Below are 21903 nucleotides of genomic sequence, written 5' to 3'. Positions count from 1 at the left end.
GCTAAGAGCAAAATGAAAAGACTCTGGAGACAGAAAGTCCCAGCTAAAAGCAAAGCGCCCTGGCACCAGCTCCTCCATGCTGGCACTGTTTCTAGAGTGCTTGTGCTGGCAGCTTCTCGGCTCTAGCACAGCCCCTCCAGCGCGGTAGCACTGAGACCAGGCACTCGGATCAGTTTAGATGCTGGCTGGGTCTCTTTAGAGTTGGGACAGACAAATGAGGGCTAGGACAGGCCATTTGTAAAGGACTCTCTAAAGACCTTTCTCCAATAGCTTTGCTGTAACATATGAGCCCTCGACAGACCCACCGCTAATAGGGAATACCTGATGGGCAGGGGGGCAGAACAGTTTTATTGGCATGAGACTGGGATGCTGAAATCACAAGCGAGTTAGGCAGGTCATGCCAAACCAAAGCCAATAAACCCTTTCTACCACCCCCACTCCGCCATCTGCCACATGTGCTACAGACCAGCTATTTTCAGAGTGTTTTAGAAAGGGTGTATTTCTTTTATTTGTACAGTGAATCCATGGGTCCAACAGTGGGAGCTGGCTGCCTACAAACAAGGGGAATGTTAGATGCATCTAAACCTGGCCTAAAATAGCTTTTCTATAAATATTGTGATTTCAAGGACTGATATCTCAGACCCTTCCATGCTGTGTCCCCTGTTAGAAAGCTGGGAACCTCCCCTTTCCAATCAGATAAACCTCCAGCTTCTAGCACTAACAATTTGCAGAATGCCAGGCTTCCAACCTGGCACAGGTTCGGGATGGATATTTCCCATCCCATGCCTCAAGGTGGGGTCATTTTGGGGGGAAATGCCCCATTTAGGGAAAGAAAGAGAGATTTCTGGGGCAGGACATTTTTCTACAGAAACAAACAAACAAAAAACCCATAGCAGTTTGAAATTGTCCAGAGGGTTGGAATATTGGCAATAGGGCAGTTGAGGCATTCAAAGATGTAATATAAATGCCGTTTATTACATGGCTCTTTTAATATCACCTTTCCTCTATCTAAGTGATAAAATCTATCCATCCATCCCCATTCACACCCCTCTACCCATCTTAGGGCGTGATGCCTATCCATGATAAATGGCACCATCTTGGGGCACATTTCTCTAGCATACGCCTTTGAGTGCCTTGCCTGCACTCTGCTCCCTAATCGAGCTCCATGGGACTCTTTCTAATGTTCCAGTGCCCAGTGCAGCTCCAACCAGCCTCCTTTTGTCAACCTGCCCCAGAAATTTTCCCTCCTCTCCCTCCAAATGTGGAATTTCCCCCTTGAAATCACACCACCCTAGGGCCCAGGAAAGGCAAAAGCCAGCCCTGCACCAGGAACCCAAAAAACCAAACAAAAAAACAAAAACCCACAGCAGCAAGTCTCAGAACCTGGCTCAACTGACCCAGGGTGGTGGGGCTCATGCTATGGGGCTACAGATAGCAGTAAAGATGTTTCTCACGCAGGCTGGAGACATGGCACTCAGATCCACACCCTTTGCTTGGTCTCAGAGCCCGGGCTCCAGCCCAAGCATCTAACACTGCTATTTTGAGCCCCGCAGCATGTGTCCAAGTCAGCTGACCCAGGCTCTGAGACTTGCTGCCGTGGGATTTTTTTTTTTTGCTGTGTAGGCATACCCCCAAACACCCACCTTTATTGGTGAGAAGACACAGAAAATCACCCTAATAAATGTGTGTGTTTAAATTCTCTACAATAGGTTTTCTGTAACAGATGGGACACCTAGACAATACCCAGGGTAGTGGGATAGGGGGTTTATCAGCATTTGTTTGGGATGACCTGCGCAATACATTTGTGATGTCATCATCTCACCTCCCCCCGAAACATTAACAAGTTTATAAATAAGCCCCCATGCCACAACGTATGGCTAGCGCTGGAACTGAGCAAAAATGTTACATCCCCTGAATTCAACCCACATATTGAGAACATTGAGAAACTGGTGCAGAAATGTCAAGGTGATTGACCTCTGTGGATCTGTACTCACCTGGATACTGTTAAGAGCGGCCACGCCCATGTACAGAAAGACTCCATACAGCACAGGCATAGGGATATACTGGAGAAATCAAGTGAGAAGCATCAGCATGGTCAGATGTAGCTTTCCTTACAAAAACTTATAGAATGTAATCATCTTCGATAAGATCAGTCTTCAAGTATGGCTGGCCCATTTGGTTGTTTCATTTCAGACACAGCAGTTTAGTTTTATGGTTATTGCTTGAGTTATAAGGAATTCAAACTTTGGATATATTCCTACGCAGAACACTTGGTTAAGATATCATTATGGTGGTAAAGACAGATTAGCTACTGCAGAAAACAACTTGCTAGAAAGTTGTGGGTATCAAAATCCAAATATTTGAAAACCAGGAAATTCTGCTGTAAGAGAAAATTTTCAAAGCACAAAAATTTGGAAGTCAGGAAATTCTGAATAAAGGTTCCACAAACACCCTTAACTCTGCCCCCATGCCCCCACTATACCCTGAATTGTCCATCTGATGACAAATCATAGGTAGGATCACTACGGTTTTGTTGTATTTTGTGGGTATGTCGCCTCAGGCTGGAATTTACACCTCCCATTCCAAGTGTAGACATACCGTAGTGGAGCAGTATAGAGTGGAGAGTGTATGGGGACTGTATGAGGAGGGTAAAATGTGACCATGCTGTGGTCTCTTGATAAGCACAGGAATGGGGATGGTGGAGAGAGGTCTTTGGCCTGTATATGGAAAATAGGAAGTGAAGATGGCACAGGAGAGGGTGAATTGGAGGAGGAGCTGTGGCTGGAAGATGATGGGGGAGTGCAAGTCATCCATTACAATATGGGATGGTGAATGGTACTTTCTTGGGCTTAGATGAGTGAAAATTAACTGATAGTCCAACCTTTTCCCACTTCTATAATAATGACGTCAACCAAAAATGCTTTATTACCTTGAGAACCGGGGCCAAAAAAACCGACACTCCAGTGAGGATAAAGACCACCAGGCCAGTCAGTCTCTGCTCCCTGCAGACAAACACTCCTGCTGTTAGACACTTTGTATTTCATGTTTGAACCACAGCTCTTACCCGTTCCAATCTATGGCCAGAGATACAGAGCAGAACAGCCAGTGCACTGCTCCAGTGCCGTACAAAGATGCCCTAGCTGCAAGTAGCCCTGTCTGTAGTATCCCCTAAGCCTCTGCTAATGCTCCGTTTCCGCTTTGCCTCTAGGGCTAACTTGAATGTGAACAAAGCAAGGAACTGCACACAGGTGCTACAAATAGAGCTGCAGGCATCATCTGGGAAGAGCTTGTGCAGAAACCCCTGTTCTGCTTTGCTATTCTTCTCTGAACCAGGTGCTATGAAGCACCAGCCTTCACTTCCCTACCTCAGAGTCAAACTAGGCATTGCAAAAGGAGAAATGATGTCTAAGAGTCAAGAAAAAAACTTCTGCCATCGCCCTAGACTTTTCCCTGTCATTGGCTCCTGCAGCACAGTGACAAAGGACTGTTCGGGAATTGTATGGGGTTACAAGCACACTATACGATGGCCTTATTGCACAGACAGCTGTGCCTTAGCATGGTGTGAAAACTGGTAATAAAAAATCCATGCACACTTAGTACTTGCTGTTGTAGCACAGTATGTAGCTCTGCCCAGTGAATAGAGAGCATCTAGTCAACACAAAACTCCCAGTTGACTGTCTACTAGACAGACAGATGGATCTGATTGCGTGCCCATCCATTCATTCATTTTCTATACATCAGCGACATGTCTGTTCCAAAATCCCAACCTGCAGCAGTGGCTGGTACCTGGTACTTTAGAGGAATGCAAAATTCCCCCGTAATTCAGCTGGCCAACTGTGCAGTGAGGAGCTGGGGAAGGGGAGCTTCTTTCCTCACTCACGTAGCACCCTGCACTCCGAAGCATGGAGTCAGGTTGGCTGGGAAGACAATTCCCAGAGCACTTCCAGAACCAGATCATCAGCAGAACACATTTTCCCTTTGTTGTTTAGTGATTTCTACCAATAATATTCACCATAGAGCTCACCACGACTCAGCACTGGAATTCCAGGGTCAGCCTGGCCCTTGGAGAGCACGCCAGCTGGAATTGTCAAGGTGGTTTTGCTTAATGGGAGGGGGGAACAATACCTGATTCCCAGGAACTTGGGCTGCTCTCCTGGTGCAGAAGTTGTACTCTCCTTTTTCAGGCTGTCCATGTGGGCCAGGGAGATGACGGTGGCGGACACATACCAGGGGAGACCCGTCACAGATGTGAGGATCATCAGAAGGGAAACGCAGAATAAATCCAGGTGAAAACCTGCCCCTTTCTGGAATGAGAGACACATCAGTGCTCAGAGAGACATCAGCCTGCAGGGAATGGGGAATCAAGGGTTACAGCTTGTTTCCAATGGATCCTACTGGCTGTAGCAGGAGCTCTGTGCATGTAGCCAAGGGCCATTGCTGGGGAGTTGGGCTCTGCGGAGGCACCTGAACTGACAGACCCTAGCTAGAGGCTGAGGGTAGGACATTCTCAGTGAAGAACCCTTGACTCTGGGATTTGCTTCCTCCCTTGGGCCAACACAACCTTATCTTATCTTCAGCTCACACTGCCAGGCCTATCCTAAGACTTTTAACCATGGGATGGTCATGTGGGAAGGGTCTCATTTTTGCTGGTGGAAATTGCTGGGAGTCAGGTGCCCTGGGGGTTTTGCAAATCCCACTAGACACCTATCCACATCTTTAGGTGCCTAAATACCTTTAAAAATCTGGCCCCTCAAGCATCACCAACCAATTAGGCAATCAGCTTGCTATCTAGTGGACAATGATCCCTTGATATATGTTTGGGGAAAAAAAGTTAACCTACAGGGAAATAATTAAACAATCTCCCCCCGCCCCACCCCTACTGCCCCCTGAAGCCAACTGGCTCGCAGTAATTCAATGAAAACAGAAGAAAATGTATACAGTCAGGATCCTGTTAGTTCTTGATTGGCTCAAGGTGTAGGATGAGATCCAATTTCTGATCCAGTCAGAATGCATGTGCACCCTACATTCCAGTGACCAGTGTCTCTATATAACAAGGTAGCCGCTATTAATGCTGTCTGTTGAGACTATTCATGGATGGTATATTTCTCTTCATGGTTTCTGGTTCTTTTTTGTTTCTGTTCATTGGTCTGTCTGAAAGCTACAAAGGCTTATAAATAAAAATACTAGCATTGTAGAGTGATGACCATAGTCACTGTGAAGACCTGAGCTGACAGAGTCTAATTATGTACCTAGTCCTCTTTCTGGTTAGCCTGTCATTTGTAATCAAATCCCAATATAATGCACATGTATTCATTCTTCAGTAGGATTTGCTGTGGAACAATCATCCATAAAGCATGGATTGTTCACAAATTGTTCACCTCCTCTGCTCTAGTCACTATATTAGTGGGGTGGGGTTGGTTGCTTAAGTCACATTTTGTCCCTGATCCTGGTTGGATGTACTGAACAGGGGGCTAATGAATCACACATAATGTGCTCTCCACTACAAATTTACAGATAAAAAATCATTCATGCTAAAATTTGGGATTTTGGAACATTTTCACAGCTACCCAGCAGCAGCCCGACTCCTTGAGGATAAAGAATAATAACACACCTTGTGGTAACTGTGCTTCTTTGGGATGTTTTGTCTGCTGTCCTATCTCGCAGCCACGCTGAGGGCAATCATGGTTAATGAAGGTGAGGGGGTATGACTCTGCATGGCTGCCTTGAAGATCTCAGGTATGGGCATGTTGCTGAAATTCACAGAAGAGGCAGCCTAAGCTTTGATACTCAGAGGAATATCCCCTCAATCATGTGAGAGCAGCCTGAATTGCACTGGGTGATCCATGTAGACACTCTCTTGGAAGAAATGGCTCCAGAAGCACAGCAGGGGAGACAGGACAAAGCCCTTCGGCCTATCCAGGCAATTTAGCAAAGCCCTTGAGACATCCAAGGTCTGAAGTTTTTTCTCTCTGAGGAAGCAGCGTGGCTTGCGGGTGAGGGAGAGAAAATGAATAGATTGAGTTAACTCAAAGTCCAAGCCATCTTTGGGAATAAACTTGGGATGAGGGCTCACCACCACCTGTGGAATGTGTGGAAGGAGGATGGGCAAGGAGAGCTCAGGGCTCACATGCTGGTGTGATGGCCATCTTGCGAGTATGGTGGTGTAGACAGCTTTCAGAAAAAGGCTCAAATATGGGGCTCCAGGAGACCAGAAAGGACAATATGGAGATCCCAGGTAGGTTGGAGCTCCCTGATTGGTGGATAAGTGTGAAGCAATCCTTTTAAAAACCTAGAAACAGCAGGATGGGAGAATACTGGGCCTGACTGGAAGAGAGGATGGCATGGCAAAATCACTGCAAAATGGACCTTCGTTGAACTGAATGAGAGTCCAGAGAATTCCAGGTACAGGACGTAATCAAAGATCTTGGGAACAGGGGGTTCCAATGCATCAAGGTTGTGCTGGGCTGCCCAAACTGAAAGCCTTCTCCACTTCGAGGAGCAGGTTTTCCTTGTGGAGGGCTTCCTGCTGTGCAGTAGGACTTGTCATGGGAACAGTCAGTAGCACTTCACCAGCCAGCATCTGGGCCATCGTGTAATGAGTTTGGGTCTGGGTGAAGAATTTGATCTCAGCTCTGTGATATTATGTCTGGACGGTCTGGAAGTGCCATCGGAGGCTGTGTTGACATTCGGAGGCGAGATATCAGCCATAACTGCCTCGGACAATCAGGATTGGTGTAGCTGTATCCTGACTGATTTTCCCTTTCCCCCTGGGTATCAGAGGGAGGGGTCAAAATGCATACATGAGACCTGGATTCAGTGTCTTGCACACAGCCTGGGTTCATGCCTACTCTGGAGCAAAAGACTAGACACATCATGTTTTGTGTGGTGGAATTTCCTCACTGATGAAATCTCAGTCTGAGGATGGTGCTCTTCAGAGACCATAATTGTTTTAGCAGACAATCTGTCCCCAATTTGCTGTTGGCTGCTGGGAGACAAAAGCAATTGGAGTAATCCTAGGAAGTCAACGCCAAGTCCATAGTTTGAGTGCCTCTTGGCACAGTGGTGAGGAATGGGCAACTCCCCTCTTGTTTAGATATATTGCAAATGTGCTGTCTGTTGGGTTCTGTGTGCTGTAATTTCTTAAGGCTGGCAGGTATGCTTTGCAGGTTAACCTGATTGTCCTGCGTTCCAAGAGGTTTATATGCAGTTCGATCTCTTGCTGGGATCACACTCCCTGTATTTGGAGATGGTTCCAGTGAGCACCCCACCCTGTTCCCGATGTGATCTCTGATCAGTGTCTTTGGAGGAGGAGAGGCAGAGTAGGGTACTCTTCTCCACACATTCTGTGAGTCTGTCCATCATCCTAGTCAGGGCCGGCTCCAGACCCCGCACGCCAAGCGCGCGCTTGGGGCGGCATTTTGCCGGCAGGGCGGCAGGCGGCTCCGGCGGACCTTCCGCAGTCATGCCCGCGGGAGGTCCACCGGAGCCGCGGGACCAGCGGACCTCCCGCAGGCATGACTGCGGAGGGTTTGCTGGTCCCGCGGCTCGGGTGGACCTCCCGCAGACATGCCTGCAGATGCTCCACCAGAGCCGCGGGACCAGCGCGCCCTCCGCAGGCACGTCTGCAAGAGGTCCCCCGGAACCACGGGACCGGCGACCGGCAGCGCGCCCCCTGCGGCGTGCCGCCCTGCTTGGGATGGCCAAATTCCTAGAGCCCACCCCTGATCCTAGTGATGGCAGGATATGAGCTGGGATCATGACATACATGTCCATTTGATGTCTCATAGGGACACACTGACCTCAGCCCAGTCCTGTAACAGGGATAGGTGAAGTTGGGCTAGTGGTGTCACATGTGCAAAATGACATGTGGCCTAAAAGTTTGAGACAGCTTCTCAATGTAATTGACGGATGTATCTTGTTGTTGGATATTGTCTGTATAGACTGAAATCTTTCTTCTGGAAGATATGCCTTTGCCAATTTGAGTTGATGAGAGCGCCTATGAACTCTATCTTCTGTGAACGGTTGAGCGATTACTTTTTGTAGTTTACTATCAGGTCCAACTCCCTGAACAGGTCACAATCTATGTTTAGGGCTGTGGTAACATCCTGATGAGACCTGCCTTTGATCAGCCAATCATCTAGATATGGATAGACGAGAATGCCTTGTCTCCTTACATCTGTGGCCACCACAGCCATGCATTTTGTGAAGACTCTCACTGTTAATGACATGGTATTGATAGTGGCTGGGCCCTACTGTGAAATGTGACCTTTTTATGGGCCAGATGGGTCCCGATACAGAAATCGGCATCCTGGAGTTCGAGAACCACAAACCAGTCTTGAGCCTGTAAAAAGCCTGTAAGCAGGTGGTTTCCTTCAAGAGAACCTGGGTTCCTTTCTTGGAAAATAATTATCAGGTTGTTACTGGAAGTATGTGGGTTCTCTCTCTCTCTGGTCTGAGGTTAGAATCTGAAGGGCTTCCACCTCAAGGCGGGGGTATAGACACTGGTGCTGGTTTTAGGAGTCACAGCCTGGCTGACAGGGGCACTGATGACGTGGATTTTGAAGTGAATGGGCCTGACTTGGAGCTGGATGTTCATTCTGCTGGGTGCCAAAGTGCCCCTCCTAGACTGCTCCAGAAGAAAAGGTTTTAGTCTCATGTCTCCTGGGTGTTTCTCCTTCTTGGCAAGAAAGACCAGCAGATAGAGCTGGTCAGGCATGGGGGTGGGGGGCTCTCACCTAAACAAAATAAACAGCAGTTCTGCCTGGCAGGGCCAGGAATGGGACCATCCCAGGACTGGCAGGCTTTGAGTCTGCCATATGAGGCGGTAGTGGTGGCCAAAACAAAACAATAATAAAAAAGTTTGAGGAAGGAAAGAATGTCATTTTAAGGGAATGAACCCTAAGTAACTGCACGACAAGAGAGCATGAAGAGGCAGCAGGTTTGGTTCCATCTTGCTGCCATGGGCTGTAAGCAGGAACTGAAGGATGGTGACGGTATTCTGTCAGCTGGCAGGGGGTAGGAGGACATGCACAGCACAGGTGCGCCCCAACAGACACTGCTATCCAGACTCCAGGCTCACGTGCATGAAGCACATCCACAGTCCAGAACGGAATCCACATGGAGACATCCCCAAAGAACAAACACTATGCTCTGACCCCAGGAATCACAGGGAACTGAGCTCAGTACTTTTTTCTGCCAAGTTATTCCCAAATCCGTTTCTGCCACCATTCATCTGGCTCTAGGGGGTGAGTCTAGCCTGTGCCATAGCCTCTGGAGGCTTCCTGCCGAATGCAGCAGGGCTTGTTTACTAGGGCCTACTTGTACCTAGTTCTGGCACTGCAGCTCATTTCTCCTTCTCTTCCCCAAAGCTAAGCTGGCCGTTTCGCTCCAGCCTTCAGAACCAGGCAGGGAAGTCGGACTAACACAACAGCTGCTGCAGGGGTTTGTTCCAGGGAGGAAGGAGACTGGGTATCTTCCTGCTGGTAACTCTTAAGGAGATGCCTTCAGAGGGCAGCTGATATGCATCAGAGAGGTGAACAAGCACAGCAAGAGCAATCGGATAAGTCACAATCCCAGCTCAGCCGAACAAAACCCAGGTGCGTTCCCAGGCCCAATGAACCTGTTTGTCTTAGCACAAGGTCTGATGATTGGAGAAGGCTTTGTCCTTGGCTCTGAGTTTGTGCCTGTGCGAGCAGGTTAGGGAAAACCTCAGTACACCTCATGAGAAAAACAAGTGCCAGCAGGGCCCAGCCCTAGGTAAGGCGGGGCCAAGCGGCAGAGCAATGTCAGCGAGAAAGCTGGCACTCTCTCAACCAGACAGGTTCCTGCTAGTACGTTCAACTGGGATGTCAGTGCCTGTGGCAAATGATGCCACAGGATGCTAGGGACAGACAGGCAGCTAAGCTAGGGAGACTAGGGGAGGAACACAAAGAAAAGGTCCCTTGCTGGCATCGTCTGAAGGGAGACAGTGTGGCCTAGTTTTAGATCAGGACACTGGGAGGCTGGAGACTGGGCATTTAGTCCTGACTGATTCACTGTGTAACTCTGGGCAAGTCACTAGTCTCTCTGGGCCTCACTTTTCCCAGCTGTAAAATGGAGCTGACAACGCGGCCTGGCATTGGAGAAGCGGGCTGAGATCCTAGCATGAAAGGCTCTGGGGAAGCCCTTCATTCCCTGGATGATGGGAGGAGCTGGCCCTTGCTTTGCCAGGGGTCCCAGGGCTCAGAGGGATGTCATGTGGAGAGCACTGTGTTTAGAGGTCTCTGTGGATTTAGGGGCTTTGTCGTGACCCAAGCTAAGGGCTCGATCTTGTGAACTGCTGAGTGACTTCATCTCCCAGTGACTTCAGGGCCAACTGAGAATACTCAGCACCTTGCCAGAGGCTGTGACCTCCTCACAGGATCAGTCCCTGAGTGGCTGAGAGCCTCCACCAGGCAATTAGCTGGGAGAATTCCTGGCTCCCTCCCCTCTGACAAGGGGAGGGGGGAAGAAAGCGCCCCTCCCCCCGCCAGTGCATTGATTTTGCATAATACCTTTGTTTTCAAATGTCCCCATGTCCTCAAATGCAGGGACAGGCATGCAGGGCCCAGCACTCCCCTGGGAGAGCCCTTCACCAGCCCACAGACAGCCCCCGGGTTGGATTTGGTTTTGCATTAGTCCAGATTCTTCATGCTGATAGAAATTGGGCCAGGGAGCAGCTGCAACATGCCCCTCCCCAGCTCTGCAGGCACCCATCCCCCTTCTGGGGCCTGGCTCGCTGAGGCAGAACTCCATTCAGAGACAGACCTCACTGTGCCCATCACTACACAATACCAGCAAGCTGCATCTCCTGTTAACATGGAGACCTGGCATTATCAGCCTTTCCTGTCTGATTCGCTTTAACCCAGGGGAGGTGACCCCGTGATAATCCAGCCCTTCACACTGCATTGGACACCAATGCTTGGGAGACTAGCCTAGAGCAGGGCCCCTGCACCCAATGCCTCCCCAGCCCTGCCCTCCGTGCATTAGGGCAAGGTTCCAGATCAGAGCCTGCAAGGAGCCCCACCTAGGGTGACCAGGTGTCTGGTTTTGGACCGGAATGCCTGGTTGAAAAGGGATCCTGGTGGCTCCAGTCAGCACCGCTGACCAGGCCGTTAAAAGTCCAGTTGGCGCGGGGCTGGCAGGCTCCCTATTTGGCTCCATGCAGCTCTCCAGAAGCGGTGACATGTCCCTTGGCTCCTAGGCATAGGGGCAGCCACGGAGGCTCCATGTGCTGCCCCTGCCCCACCCAAGCGCCAACTCTGCAGTTTGCATTGGTGGAGAACAGCGGCCAGTGGGAGCTGCGGGGGCAGCGGCAGTGTGCAGAGCCATCTGGCCATGCCTCCACGTAGGAGCTGAGGGACATGTCGCCGCTTCTGTGGAGCCACCTGAGGTGAGCGCTGCCCAGAGCCTGCACCCTGAAACCCCTCCCACATCCCAACCACCTGCCCCAGCCTGGATCCCCCACCTGCACCCTAAACCCCTCATTCCTCACCCCACCCCAGAGCCTGCACCCCCAGCCGGAGCCCTCACCCCTTCCTGCACCACAGCCCCCTGCCCCAGCCCAGATTCCCCTCTTGTACCCTGAACCCCTCATTTCTGGCCCCACCCCAGAGCCCACACCCCCAGCCCAGAGCCCATACCCCCTCCCACACCGCAATCCCCTGCCTCCGCCTGGAGCCCCCTCCCACACTCTGAAGCCCTTGGCCCCACCCCACTAGCCCGGAGCCCCCTCCTGCACCCAAAACCCCTCATCTGTGGCCCCACCTCAGAGCCCGCACCCCCGGCCAACACCCTCACCCCCTCCTGGACCCCAACCCCCTGCACCAGCCCAGCAAAAATGAGCAAGTGAGGATGGGGGAGAGTGAGCGACAGAGGGGGGTGGATGGTGTGAGTGGGGCACCGAGCCTCGGAGAGGGAGCTAGACAAGGGTCAGGGCCTTGCTGGGGCAGGGGCAGGGGCAGGGAAGGGGGCGGGGCAAGGGTGTTTGGGTTTGTGCAATTAGAAAGTTGGCAACCCGAGCCCCGCCCCTCAGAGCCCCTAGAACAGATGGGATTTAACCTACCGGCTGCCAATTTCTGGGCAGACACGACTGTTTCCCTGGAGCCCTGGGATTAAGGAAACCCGCAAGGTGTTGAACAGGGCACAAGCCTATGTGATTCCCTCTAATACAGCCCATCCTCCCATCCCCAGGTCGGCCTTCCCCATGCCACCAGCCTCCTGCCGTGCTCGGGCTGGCCTGCCCCGCACTGCCAGCCTCCCGCCATGCCCAGGCTGGCCTGCCCCACACTGCCAGCCTCCCGCCATGCCCGGGCTGGCCTGCCCCACACTGCCAGCCTCCCGCCATGCCCGGGCTGGCCTGCCCCATACTGCCAGCCTCTTGCCATGCCTGGGCCAGCCTGTCCCACATCACCAGCCTCCCACCATGCCCAAATCCCCAGGACTGCCAATTTCCTATCATGTCCAAGCCGGCCTGCCCTGCACTGCCAGCCTCCCACCATCCCCAGGCAGGCCTGCCCCACACTGCCAGCCTCCCACTATACCTAGATCCCCAGCACCTCCAGCCTCCCGCCATCCCTGGGCCGGTCTGCCCTGCACTGCCAGCCTCCCACTACACCCAGATCCCCACCGCCAGCCTCCTGCCATGCCCTGGCTGGCCTGCCCCACACTGACCTGGAGCCTGTATTCTTTGCGGTTGAGGATGACGGCGGTGATTTGCTGGTCCATGAAGATGAGGATGATGACCAGAACGGCAGGCACTGCGGAGACCAGGCAAACCCACCAGGGGTTCACTCCCAAGGGAAACACGACCCAGCCTCGCTGGGAGTTTGTGGGCTGCACGGGGAGTGCAAGAGGTCAGATTGTACATTACAGCACCCTGCACTGCACATACTAATGGGCAAAGAGCACTTTGGGCAACAGCCCATTGGGATGGGATGGGCTGGGCAGGTCAGACCACTGGCCCAGACGGTTCTCCACTAGGTCACCAGCAATGGCCAACAAACGATGCTTCAGAGCAAAGGGAACCCTCACTCCCCTCTCCCTGGCCATTGTACAATTTTGCATCTGGGGGAAAATGCTTCTCCTGACTAACTGGAATGGCGATCTGTGCTCTGCACCATGGCAGTGGCCAGGCCCCAAGAGGCAGTAAGCAAGTCCCAAGCTGAGCCCTGGATGCTTGTGAACAGCCCCATCTGTGCTCGCTCCTGGCCATGCTCCAGCTGATTAACGTTAACCAACAGCCACTGTTCCCTGTTGTTGTGCAAGGGCATCAGTCCTGCCCCGGGAGATGGGGCCAGTCCTGTGTAGTCAGCTACTCCTGTTGCACGGCACATGGGGAGGGATCCAGGCCATGGTCTCACATTGGTACCAACCCAACATTCAGAAATCATGAGTCAGGCCCACAAAAACTGATTTAAAATCATGAGATTTTTAGAAAATAATAAAAAAAATGGGGGGGGGGGGCTTTTTCTTTGCCTGCTGGAGTCACATTTTCAAGCTTTTTTCTGCCACCACGAGGGCTAGCAACACTTATTTTTTTAAATGAAAGCTGGAATTGTCCTGTATTCACATGACACCAGGAGCTAGGGTTTGAAGAAAAGTACTAAATTTGCAATTGTGAGTGCTGGTAACGCTAGTTTCATGGCAGCCTTTGTGGGCCTGGTTTTCACATACCCATGGGCTGTCTGTCTAGTGAAGATGTCTGTCTGGCCGTGTATTCATGCAAATCCAGATCCATGTAGGTGCCTGCGTCAGTACACATACAAATCAGGCACAAATTTGTGCACACCTTTCTACATGTCTCCCTGGGGTCTGAAAACCAGGCCCAGTAGGGCAAATGCAATAGAGCCCTATATCCATGGTAAGAAGGTAGGTATGGAGAATCTAGAAAAAGATGACGAATGCGAAAAGACCCAGTGCTTTAAAAATATGCAGGTAGAGAGAGCAGCATGGGACAGTGGTTAGAGCAGGAGTGTGGGCGATATCTCCCGTTCTCCATTCCCAGCTCTTCCACTGACAAAATACGATCTTAGGCATAATTCCACAGTGAAAGCATCTCTAAAATGGGGATAATAGGACCTTCTGGCCTCAGGGGTGCTTCATGTGCTTTAATTAAGAAATACCCTTTGAGATCTATGGAGGGAAGCTGCCAGGGGCCCTAATCATTACAGATGTCCTTTCAGGCCTGGCATTTCCCCCCACATTTGCCAGGTGGCACTTTGCCTCCAGCTTGGAGAACGGGCAAGTGGCTCCCTCATTAACCTGATGCACAATCCGCCTAACAGGGAGCTATGGGCCGCCATAGAGCCTGCACACTAGCTCTGAAGCCTCTGCTAATTCCTTTCAACACCCAGGCCTGGGGGGGAGGGAACCCAAGCCCAGACTTGAGCTGGTGTCTCCTGCTTTGCTGCGTGCTGTGGCATCATTTGCATGATTACATGACTGTTTAGTTTGTGTCCAGTTGCTAAGCTGAGGTTATTTATAGATCAAGGGACTGGCTGGCACTTCCCCCCTCCACCTTCACAAGAACAGCTCCGAAAGGAAGTCACCCTGCAGAGCTGGGCGGGGAGGGTGGTGTCAAGGTAAGGGGCTATAAAATCCCACAGTCCCTGAGTTTTCTGCAGATCCCTCTTGGCCCTGTAATTGCAGAGAGTGCTGAAAGGGAAAGAGCTGGATGGAAAACCCAGGGGCCAGATTGATCTCGGGTGTCAGCCCAGAGGACTCAGCAGAGTTACTCCAGGGAGGAAGGTGGCCTAGTGTAGGCAAAATTCTCCCTGCTCCACAGCATTGCACGTTCTGGATCTGTTCCATACCCCCAGCTCTCAGGAGCCGACTTGAATGTGGGGGAATGCACGAGGTGGGATGCAGCCCCGCACATTCCCATCTGCACGGTTGGGGTGGAGGGCTGGAGAGCTGAGGGGTTACGGAGCCCCATGGCTCTGGCTTGTACAACGAGGTTTGAACAACCAGTGGGGGACTGAGTGGGTCTGCGTGTCACCTTTAAGGGCAGTGTAGAGAAACAGACCTGGAAAGAGAAGGGTTGCCACAGACTGGCCAGGCGAGGGAAGGAGGGGAAGGGAGAGGTCATAGAAAGCCATTATCATCCGGTGGCCGGTGACTTAGATGGACTTTACAGTGCCGTTGCGAGTGGAGAGCTCTCCGTGTGATGACACCACCACTGCAGCTTTCCCTGATTGCCCCCTGGCTGGACTAGCTCGGCAGGCCCAGGATTGGGAGGCGTGGGGCACGCTGGCACCTGGAGGGTGCTTGCCCTGCCATTGCCCATTTGTTCCATGGCTAACATAATGAGGTCAGTCCCCGGGGCTGTCAATCCGGCCCCTATTCCTGCACTGCCCAGGTGTAGCTGGTGCTGTGACTCAGAAGGTGTGACAGATTTATGTTACCAATTTGCCTGGGGCGTCAGGTGACAAAGGGGGCATTGAGTTTGCAGCCAGGAAAGGCCTGGTCGCTCCAGGGGAAGTTCTCAGGTGCCGTTTCTTGTTCCCTTCCTTTCTTTGTGACCTCCATGATGGGCTGGACAATTCTGGAGAGGGTTTCTGGCATCAGAGCATGGGGCCCTGGGATGGTGGATCCCTTACTACCTACACTCCCAGCCTGCGAGGTACCCGTCTGAACTGGCCCTCTGGGAGGTGAGGTCAAGCAAAGGTCTCTCCTCCCTTTGGAGCTCCTCCTTATGCTCTGAGGGCTGCCTTGGATTCCCAGGCAGTCTGCAAGCTCTGCAGAGGAGTCTCAACAAGCTGTCTAGCCCTGTTGGTATGTTGGCTCCTGAGATCCAGCTGCTGAGCAGGTTCAAGGGCTCCTTGGTCCTGCTCTAGTTCTAACGCTGAAGGAGATGAGTCAAGACAGTGGGGTAGAGGGAATTAGACAGGCAGGCCTTATAGCAGCTGGTCCCCCACGGGCCCATCCAAACCCTGGAGCAGAGGGGGCAGGTCCAGAGCAGCATCGAACTGGGCAGCATGGAATCCCTTTCTTTTACAGTGAATGGAGTGGTGCCTAGATCCACAGAGGGGGCCAGCACCCGGGCTGGCGTCACACTCACCACCTCCCGCAGTCTTGCTAGGGGCCTCACTCTCCATGGCTCATGCAGGATTCTCTGCTGAGCCTGCCAGCCAGGGGGCCCGCTCGTGCCAGTTGCAATGGAGGAGTTTGTAGGGTGGATGGCTCACTAGATGCTGGACTGAGGGACTCAGCTCAGGTCAGGATCAGATCACCATGATCAGAGGGTAACAGCTTCCAGCTGCTCCGATTCCAGCTGAGTGCGAAGCTGTGAGGCAGTATGAAGGGGAACGCCTCGTATTTCATTACCCATCGCCTGAGCCCAGGGCTGGCCCGAGGCAGGGGGCCCATTGTAACAATGCCTGGAGACCATGGAGAGCAGGGATGAGGGATTTGGGGTGTGGCTCTGGCTGGCAGGCAGGATTACGAGTGAGGGGTGACATGGGACCCCAGGCAGCTGCATCACTCATCTTTGCCTGTGGGCACCAGTGCCTGAGCCATCCAGTCTCCCGACAACATGAGCCCTGCAGCACTTCCAGCGCCTGGGGTTGATCAGCAGCAGGAATGATGTGTCCTTTGCAGCAAGAACAGGTCAACCGAACGTAGGACTAATTAACTGCTCAGTGGGTCTATGGACAGCCTACTGAGCAGCTTTGCTGGGCGCGTACCTGTGGATCCCCAGCGTCAGCCTTGGGGCTGCGATCCAGGAATACGCTCTCCAGCTCGGGCCCAGAGAGAAACATGGAGGGCTCCTCACAGGAGCAAGGGCTCGCAAATCTCGCCCAGCCGAGGGATGAAAGGCAACATCATGGGAACCCAAGAGCTGCATCTGATCTGCGTGGAGCAGAACAGAGTACAGGCATCTCCACTGTCAATGTGGGGGGTGAGGCCTTTAGAAAATGCAGTTCCCAGTTTGCAATGCAGGCTGGCTACTGGGACCTGGATGCCCCTTTGCATGCTGGGACCTACCATACACTGCACCCCTGAACTAGCAGTGAAGATGCACACAGGCAGCCCTGTCTACATGGGCTCTGCAAAAAGCCTCTATACCTGATGCATAGTTTGCATCAGAATCTAACGTGGGTGCCCCATGCACTGTTCCTTCCCCTCAAATCCATTATCACTGCCTATATACATCATCCCAGCTCCCCAAATTCCATCGCTTCTCCATCCGTGAGCCCCCCTTCCCAGCAATTCCTCTGTTTTCCCCCACTCATTACCCAGTCAGTTCTCACCTTGAACTCGCTGGGGACGATGAGCTTGGGGGTCTCTAGCCCCAGAATGGCATCAATCCCGCAGAAGATGAGGATGGCCAGGATGATGGAGAAGTCGCTCACTAGCTTCCTCAGCTAAGGGAGCAAAGAAAGCCATTGGGAGGGCGTTATCAGACACCCACAGGTAGGGCGACCAGACCTCTCAATATTACAGGGACTGTCCTGCTGGTAGGGTCTTTGTCTTATATATACAACTACAGCCCTCCGTCCCCAGTGAAAAAGGTGTCCCACTTGCTATCTGGGATCCGGTCTGGGCCATGCTGTGCTTTAAGCATGCTTAGTTGTTGTGTGCTCGGGGCGGGGGGGCAATCTGCACGTCCCAGAGATACCCCTGGCCCTGTCCTCCAGAAACACCCCACAGTGAAAAGCAAGAGACGTCACACAATGAAGCCAGCACTTGCTCATGCTCTCATAAGAGATCTTGGTGACCCATGACTTTGCAGGAGGTCAGACTAGATGATCATAATGGTCCCTTCTGATCTTGAATTCTATGATTCTATGATTCTATGACCCCCCTGCACTGGGCTGGAGGGAATGCAGGAGATGAGGTAATCAGTGTTTTGAATGCCCCCTGCTGCTAGTTCTAATGGCACCTTAGAGACTAACATACATTTGTTAGTCTGTAAGGTGCCACAAGGACTCTTCATTTTTTTTTTTTTTTTTTTTTTTTGCTAATACAGACTAACCTAGCTACCCCTGAAACCTAGCTCTGACCCTGCAGAAGGCTCACTAGGAAGCTGGGGGAGGTTATTTATGGAGAGTGTGGACTAAAGTCTGGTGGATCGTGAGCAGCAAGGCCCAGGCTCTCTGCCTTTCCTTATAAAGCCAGTCTCCCACGCGTGCCCAGTACAGCCCACCACCAGGGGAAGCCGCTAGCCCTGATTAGGGGCGGATAATTCTGGTGGATGCACTAAATTGCTCTTGGGCAGGATGAAGGTGAAGCTGAGGCCCCAACCCCAAAGAGGAACCCAGGAAGGTTAAATAGCATTTTAGCACTTCTTTCTTTTCGGGTGGGAGCTGGGAAGCCCAGTGTTAATGAGGAGGGCTCCCCAACTGTCCTTTGCGGTGGTGTTGACCCCACTCAGAATTGAGGCCCTGAGTTCTATTCCCAGTGTGCCTTCCCCCCGCTGTGGCCTTGGCTGACATTTTCAAAAGGGACCACTGATTTTGGGTGCCTCCTTTGCTAGGTGTCCTGCCTGAAACTGCCAGCAGTGTTCTGTTGGGCACCCGCAGGCAATAAGCACATTTGGGAATGTTGGCCTCGGTCTCTCCAAGCCTCAGTTTCCCAGTCTGTGAAATGGAGATAATGCCGATTACCCGCTTGGTGCCACCACTCTGAGACCTATAGGGCGTGGCCCTGTACGTGTGTTGCGGTGAGATACATGCGACCAGGAGAGAGCACAGCACTCAGCAGGTCACCAGCACCGCTTCTGTGAGCTGCAGGGCGTCAGACGTTGCTGGGCTGAACAACACTTGGAGATTTATATAACTTTCTAAAGCAATGCTCCTGATTTTCAGGGTTATTTCTGGAGCTGTCTTGCCATAGCTGGCCAGTAGCAGCTGTACTGCATGTGCTGAGATGCTTACACTCAGCAGGGGGAGCAGGAGCTGTCTGCACAAAGCCATCTAAATGTACAGAGCCTTGCACAGCTGCACCCTCCTCATAATGCCCTCGGTGCTTGCAGATCAGGGGGTGGGATGAGAAACACTCACGGCTGTGGGGAAATAGCGGCTGGTTTTAAAGCTCTTGAGCGTCATGGAGCAGAGGAAGGTCCCCAAGAAGAGGGTGAAGGCCATGAAGGTGATGTCAGGCACGTAGTTACAGCTGTTCCCCACCAGGTGGCCTCCCACTCGCAAACACTCTGTCCGGGTCAGCAGGGACCAGTTTGCAGCCTCCAGACCCTGCTGCTGTGGGGACAGAGGGAGACATTTCAGAGGCAGAGGAGAGCCAGCCAGCTGGACAAGAAGAAAACCCCACAGGCCAAAGAGAAGGGATCAGAGGAGTCCAAGCAAGCACTATTGGTAGATGACAGGTGGGTGGGCACTGGCTGAGAATGGCCAGTTACCCTGCAGCTTGGTGGTGCAATCAGGGGTGGGGGAGGAGAGCACACTTGGGACTGGTTAGTGCTGATGAAAGTTAGAGGCCATTTGCTTGTCTGTATCTGTCCATCCGTCCCCTGCTCACACCGGGCTCACCGAGCCACGTGTTCATAGACAAGCCTTCAGGGATCGCACCAGGCCTGCCCCTGAACAGGGCTCATCTGGTGGAACTCCCTGGGCTATGTGGACACATGCCCACGTGCATGGCTCTTTCTGGTCAGCGAGGCACCATGGGTGAGCGGCTGCCAGGCCGTTCCCAGAGGGCAGGCAGGGAGAGGCAGCTGTGGAAGGGGCATCCCCTCCTAGCGGCAGGGAAGTGCCCCTCTGTGAGGCTGACACCAGTGTTCTTTGAGCCCAGGGTCACCGCCTGGCAACAAGGTCACCATAAAACACGCAGGTCCCCCGTGTAAGGGGAACAGGGTCCCCCATGCAGAGCCCCTAGGTAAAAGGCCTGGCCCAGCACCATCACTTTACTGCCTACTCGCTGAGACAGTCTGGTCCTGGGAGGGATCCAATGATGCCAGCACTGCCCCAGGAACACAGGGAGCCCCGCCCCAGAACAAGCCTGCCAGGACCTCAGCATCCCCTCGCTCACCCCAGCGGCTGGAGAGAATGGTCCTTACCATCGCAGCACTGCCAGGGGGTGGGAGCAGCATCTCAGTCAGCATGGAGGCGTTGCCTGCAAGAGATGAACTATCAGACATTTCTCTCCCCGTCCCCAAACCATGGCGCCCAGCCAGTGTCTCCCTGAGTGTTTGCAGGGGGTCTCAGAGGGCTCCGGCCTGGGGCTGGTGTGAGACAGTGGAGCTGGTTCCCAGTCATTAGTGCCGGGGATGGGGGCGTGGACTGTGCTGGATGTCAGCTATCAGCAAGGCTCCTCCCCCTGGGCCTCGGGCTAGCAGGCTGTGGTCTGATCAGGAGGCTTTGTCTCCTAGGGATGGTGCTAACTGAGACTCAGCCACATGGGCAGCACATATAAGAGGCCAGGGGAGGCTAAGCCATGTAGGGGGGAAATGCCGCGGATGTGGCATGGGTCACCCCTCTCGAGGCCTGCCGGCCTGCCACCACCTCTGGAGTACCCGAAGCGAAGCTCCATAGAAGTGGGGGTGGCCACCGGTGCCCAGACCATGGCCCCGCCCATGCTCTGCTCCGCCTCTTCCCCTGAGGCTCCCCTCCACCACTTGCTCTTCTGCCCCCTCCTCTCCTGTCGCTTGCCTAAGGAAGGAAAAGGTGATGGGGGCATGTTCCAGGAAGGAGGTGGAGCAGAGTGAGCATACATGGGCGGCAGGTTATATATTTGTGTGGGGCCCGGGCCCCAGCAATATTCAGGGCTGGGCGCCCTGCTCCAGCAATAGTTGGAGCTGGGTCTCTTCCCGCCCCCCCGGTCCTGCCTGGATCGGCACCGGCCACCGTAGATCTCCCCCTGCCGCCGCGACCCTGCCTGGAGCAGGTCCCAGCCCCCGCCTGCCACCCCCCCCTCCGTGTGTTCCCCCCCCTCCGCCGCGTTGTGTTGCGTCCCTGCCTGACAGAACGCAGCGCGCCTCTCCCCTGCCTGCTGCCCGGAGGGCTCCCAGCAGATTTGCTGTCTGCTGCCGCAGGGTCCTAGTGCCTGCCCTTCACCACTACTGGCAAGGCAGGCTGCCCTTACCCTGAGCCTCTCCAACCCCAAACCCTCAGCCCCAGCCAGAGCCCTCATTCCCCCCGCACCCTAATCCTCAGCCCCAGCCCTGAGCACCCCCACATCATGAACCCCTCATCCCCTGCACCCTAATCCTCAGCCCCAGCCAGAGCCCTCATCCCCCTGCACCCTAATCCTCAGCCCCACCCCAGAGCCCCTCCACAGCAAGAACCCTCATCCCTGCACCCTAATCTTCAGCCCCAGCCCTGAGCGCCCCCACATCAAGAACCCCTCATCCCCAGCACCACAGCCCTCACCCCACACTCCAAACCTCTGCCCTAGCCCTGAGCCCCCCGCATCATGAACCCCTCATCCACAGCCCTCACCCCACAGCCCAAACCTCTTCCCTAGCCCTGAGCCCCCTCCTGCATCATGTACCCCTCATCCTCAGCCCCACAGTCCTCACCCTGCACTCCCTCCTATCCCCAAACTCCCTCCCACTTCCCACACACCCCTTCCCAACCCCAAACTCCATCCCAAAGCCTGCACCCTTCACCTCCTCCTGCTCACCCACCCCCTGCCCCAGCCCACAGCCTGCACCCAGCACCCTTCCTGCACCCTAATCCCCAGCCCAGGATCTGCACCCCAGACCTCCCCCGCCGAGCCCCCTCCCAGAGCCTTAGGCAGGTGGGGGCGGAGTTGGGGGGGCGGAGTTGGGGGCGGGTTCTGGGCCCCACCAAAATTTTTACAAACTTGCCACCCATGTGAGCATAGTATGGGGGACCGTGGGGGAGGTGGCAGAGAAGAGTGAGCAGCAGGCGGCTGGGGTCTTGGGGGAAGAGGCAGAGAGAAGTGAGCGGGCGGAGCCTCGGGGAA

At 53.5% G+C, this 21903-nt stretch overlaps 1 protein-coding gene across 1 annotated transcript in view; it reads right to left on the bottom strand.

Annotated features, from left to right (window-relative positions):
- SLC4A9 (solute carrier family 4 member 9) overlaps positions 1 to 21903 on the bottom strand; it is a 52470-nt gene that overhangs the window by 9623 nt on the left and 20944 nt on the right. The window contains exons 12-18 of the mRNA XM_039484609.1: positions 20033 to 20088; positions 19023 to 19217; positions 17271 to 17384; positions 12691 to 12852; positions 4126 to 4304; positions 2930 to 3002; positions 1995 to 2063 (exon numbers count right to left, since the gene is read on the bottom strand). Of these exons, the coding sequence (XP_039340543.1) occupies positions 1995 to 2063; positions 2930 to 3002; positions 4126 to 4304; positions 12691 to 12852; positions 17271 to 17384; positions 19023 to 19217; positions 20033 to 20088 (848 nt within the window). The remainder of the gene's footprint in view (positions 1 to 1994; positions 2064 to 2929; positions 3003 to 4125; positions 4305 to 12690; positions 12853 to 17270; positions 17385 to 19022; positions 19218 to 20032; positions 20089 to 21903) is intronic.

Source organism: Mauremys reevesii, linkage group 8 (genome assembly GCF_016161935.1).
Source record: "Mauremys reevesii isolate NIE-2019 linkage group 8, ASM1616193v1, whole genome shotgun sequence".
Classification (NCBI taxonomy): domain Eukaryota; kingdom Metazoa; phylum Chordata; order Testudines; family Geoemydidae; genus Mauremys; species Mauremys reevesii.
This window is presented reverse-complemented; position numbering and strand designations above follow the sequence as displayed.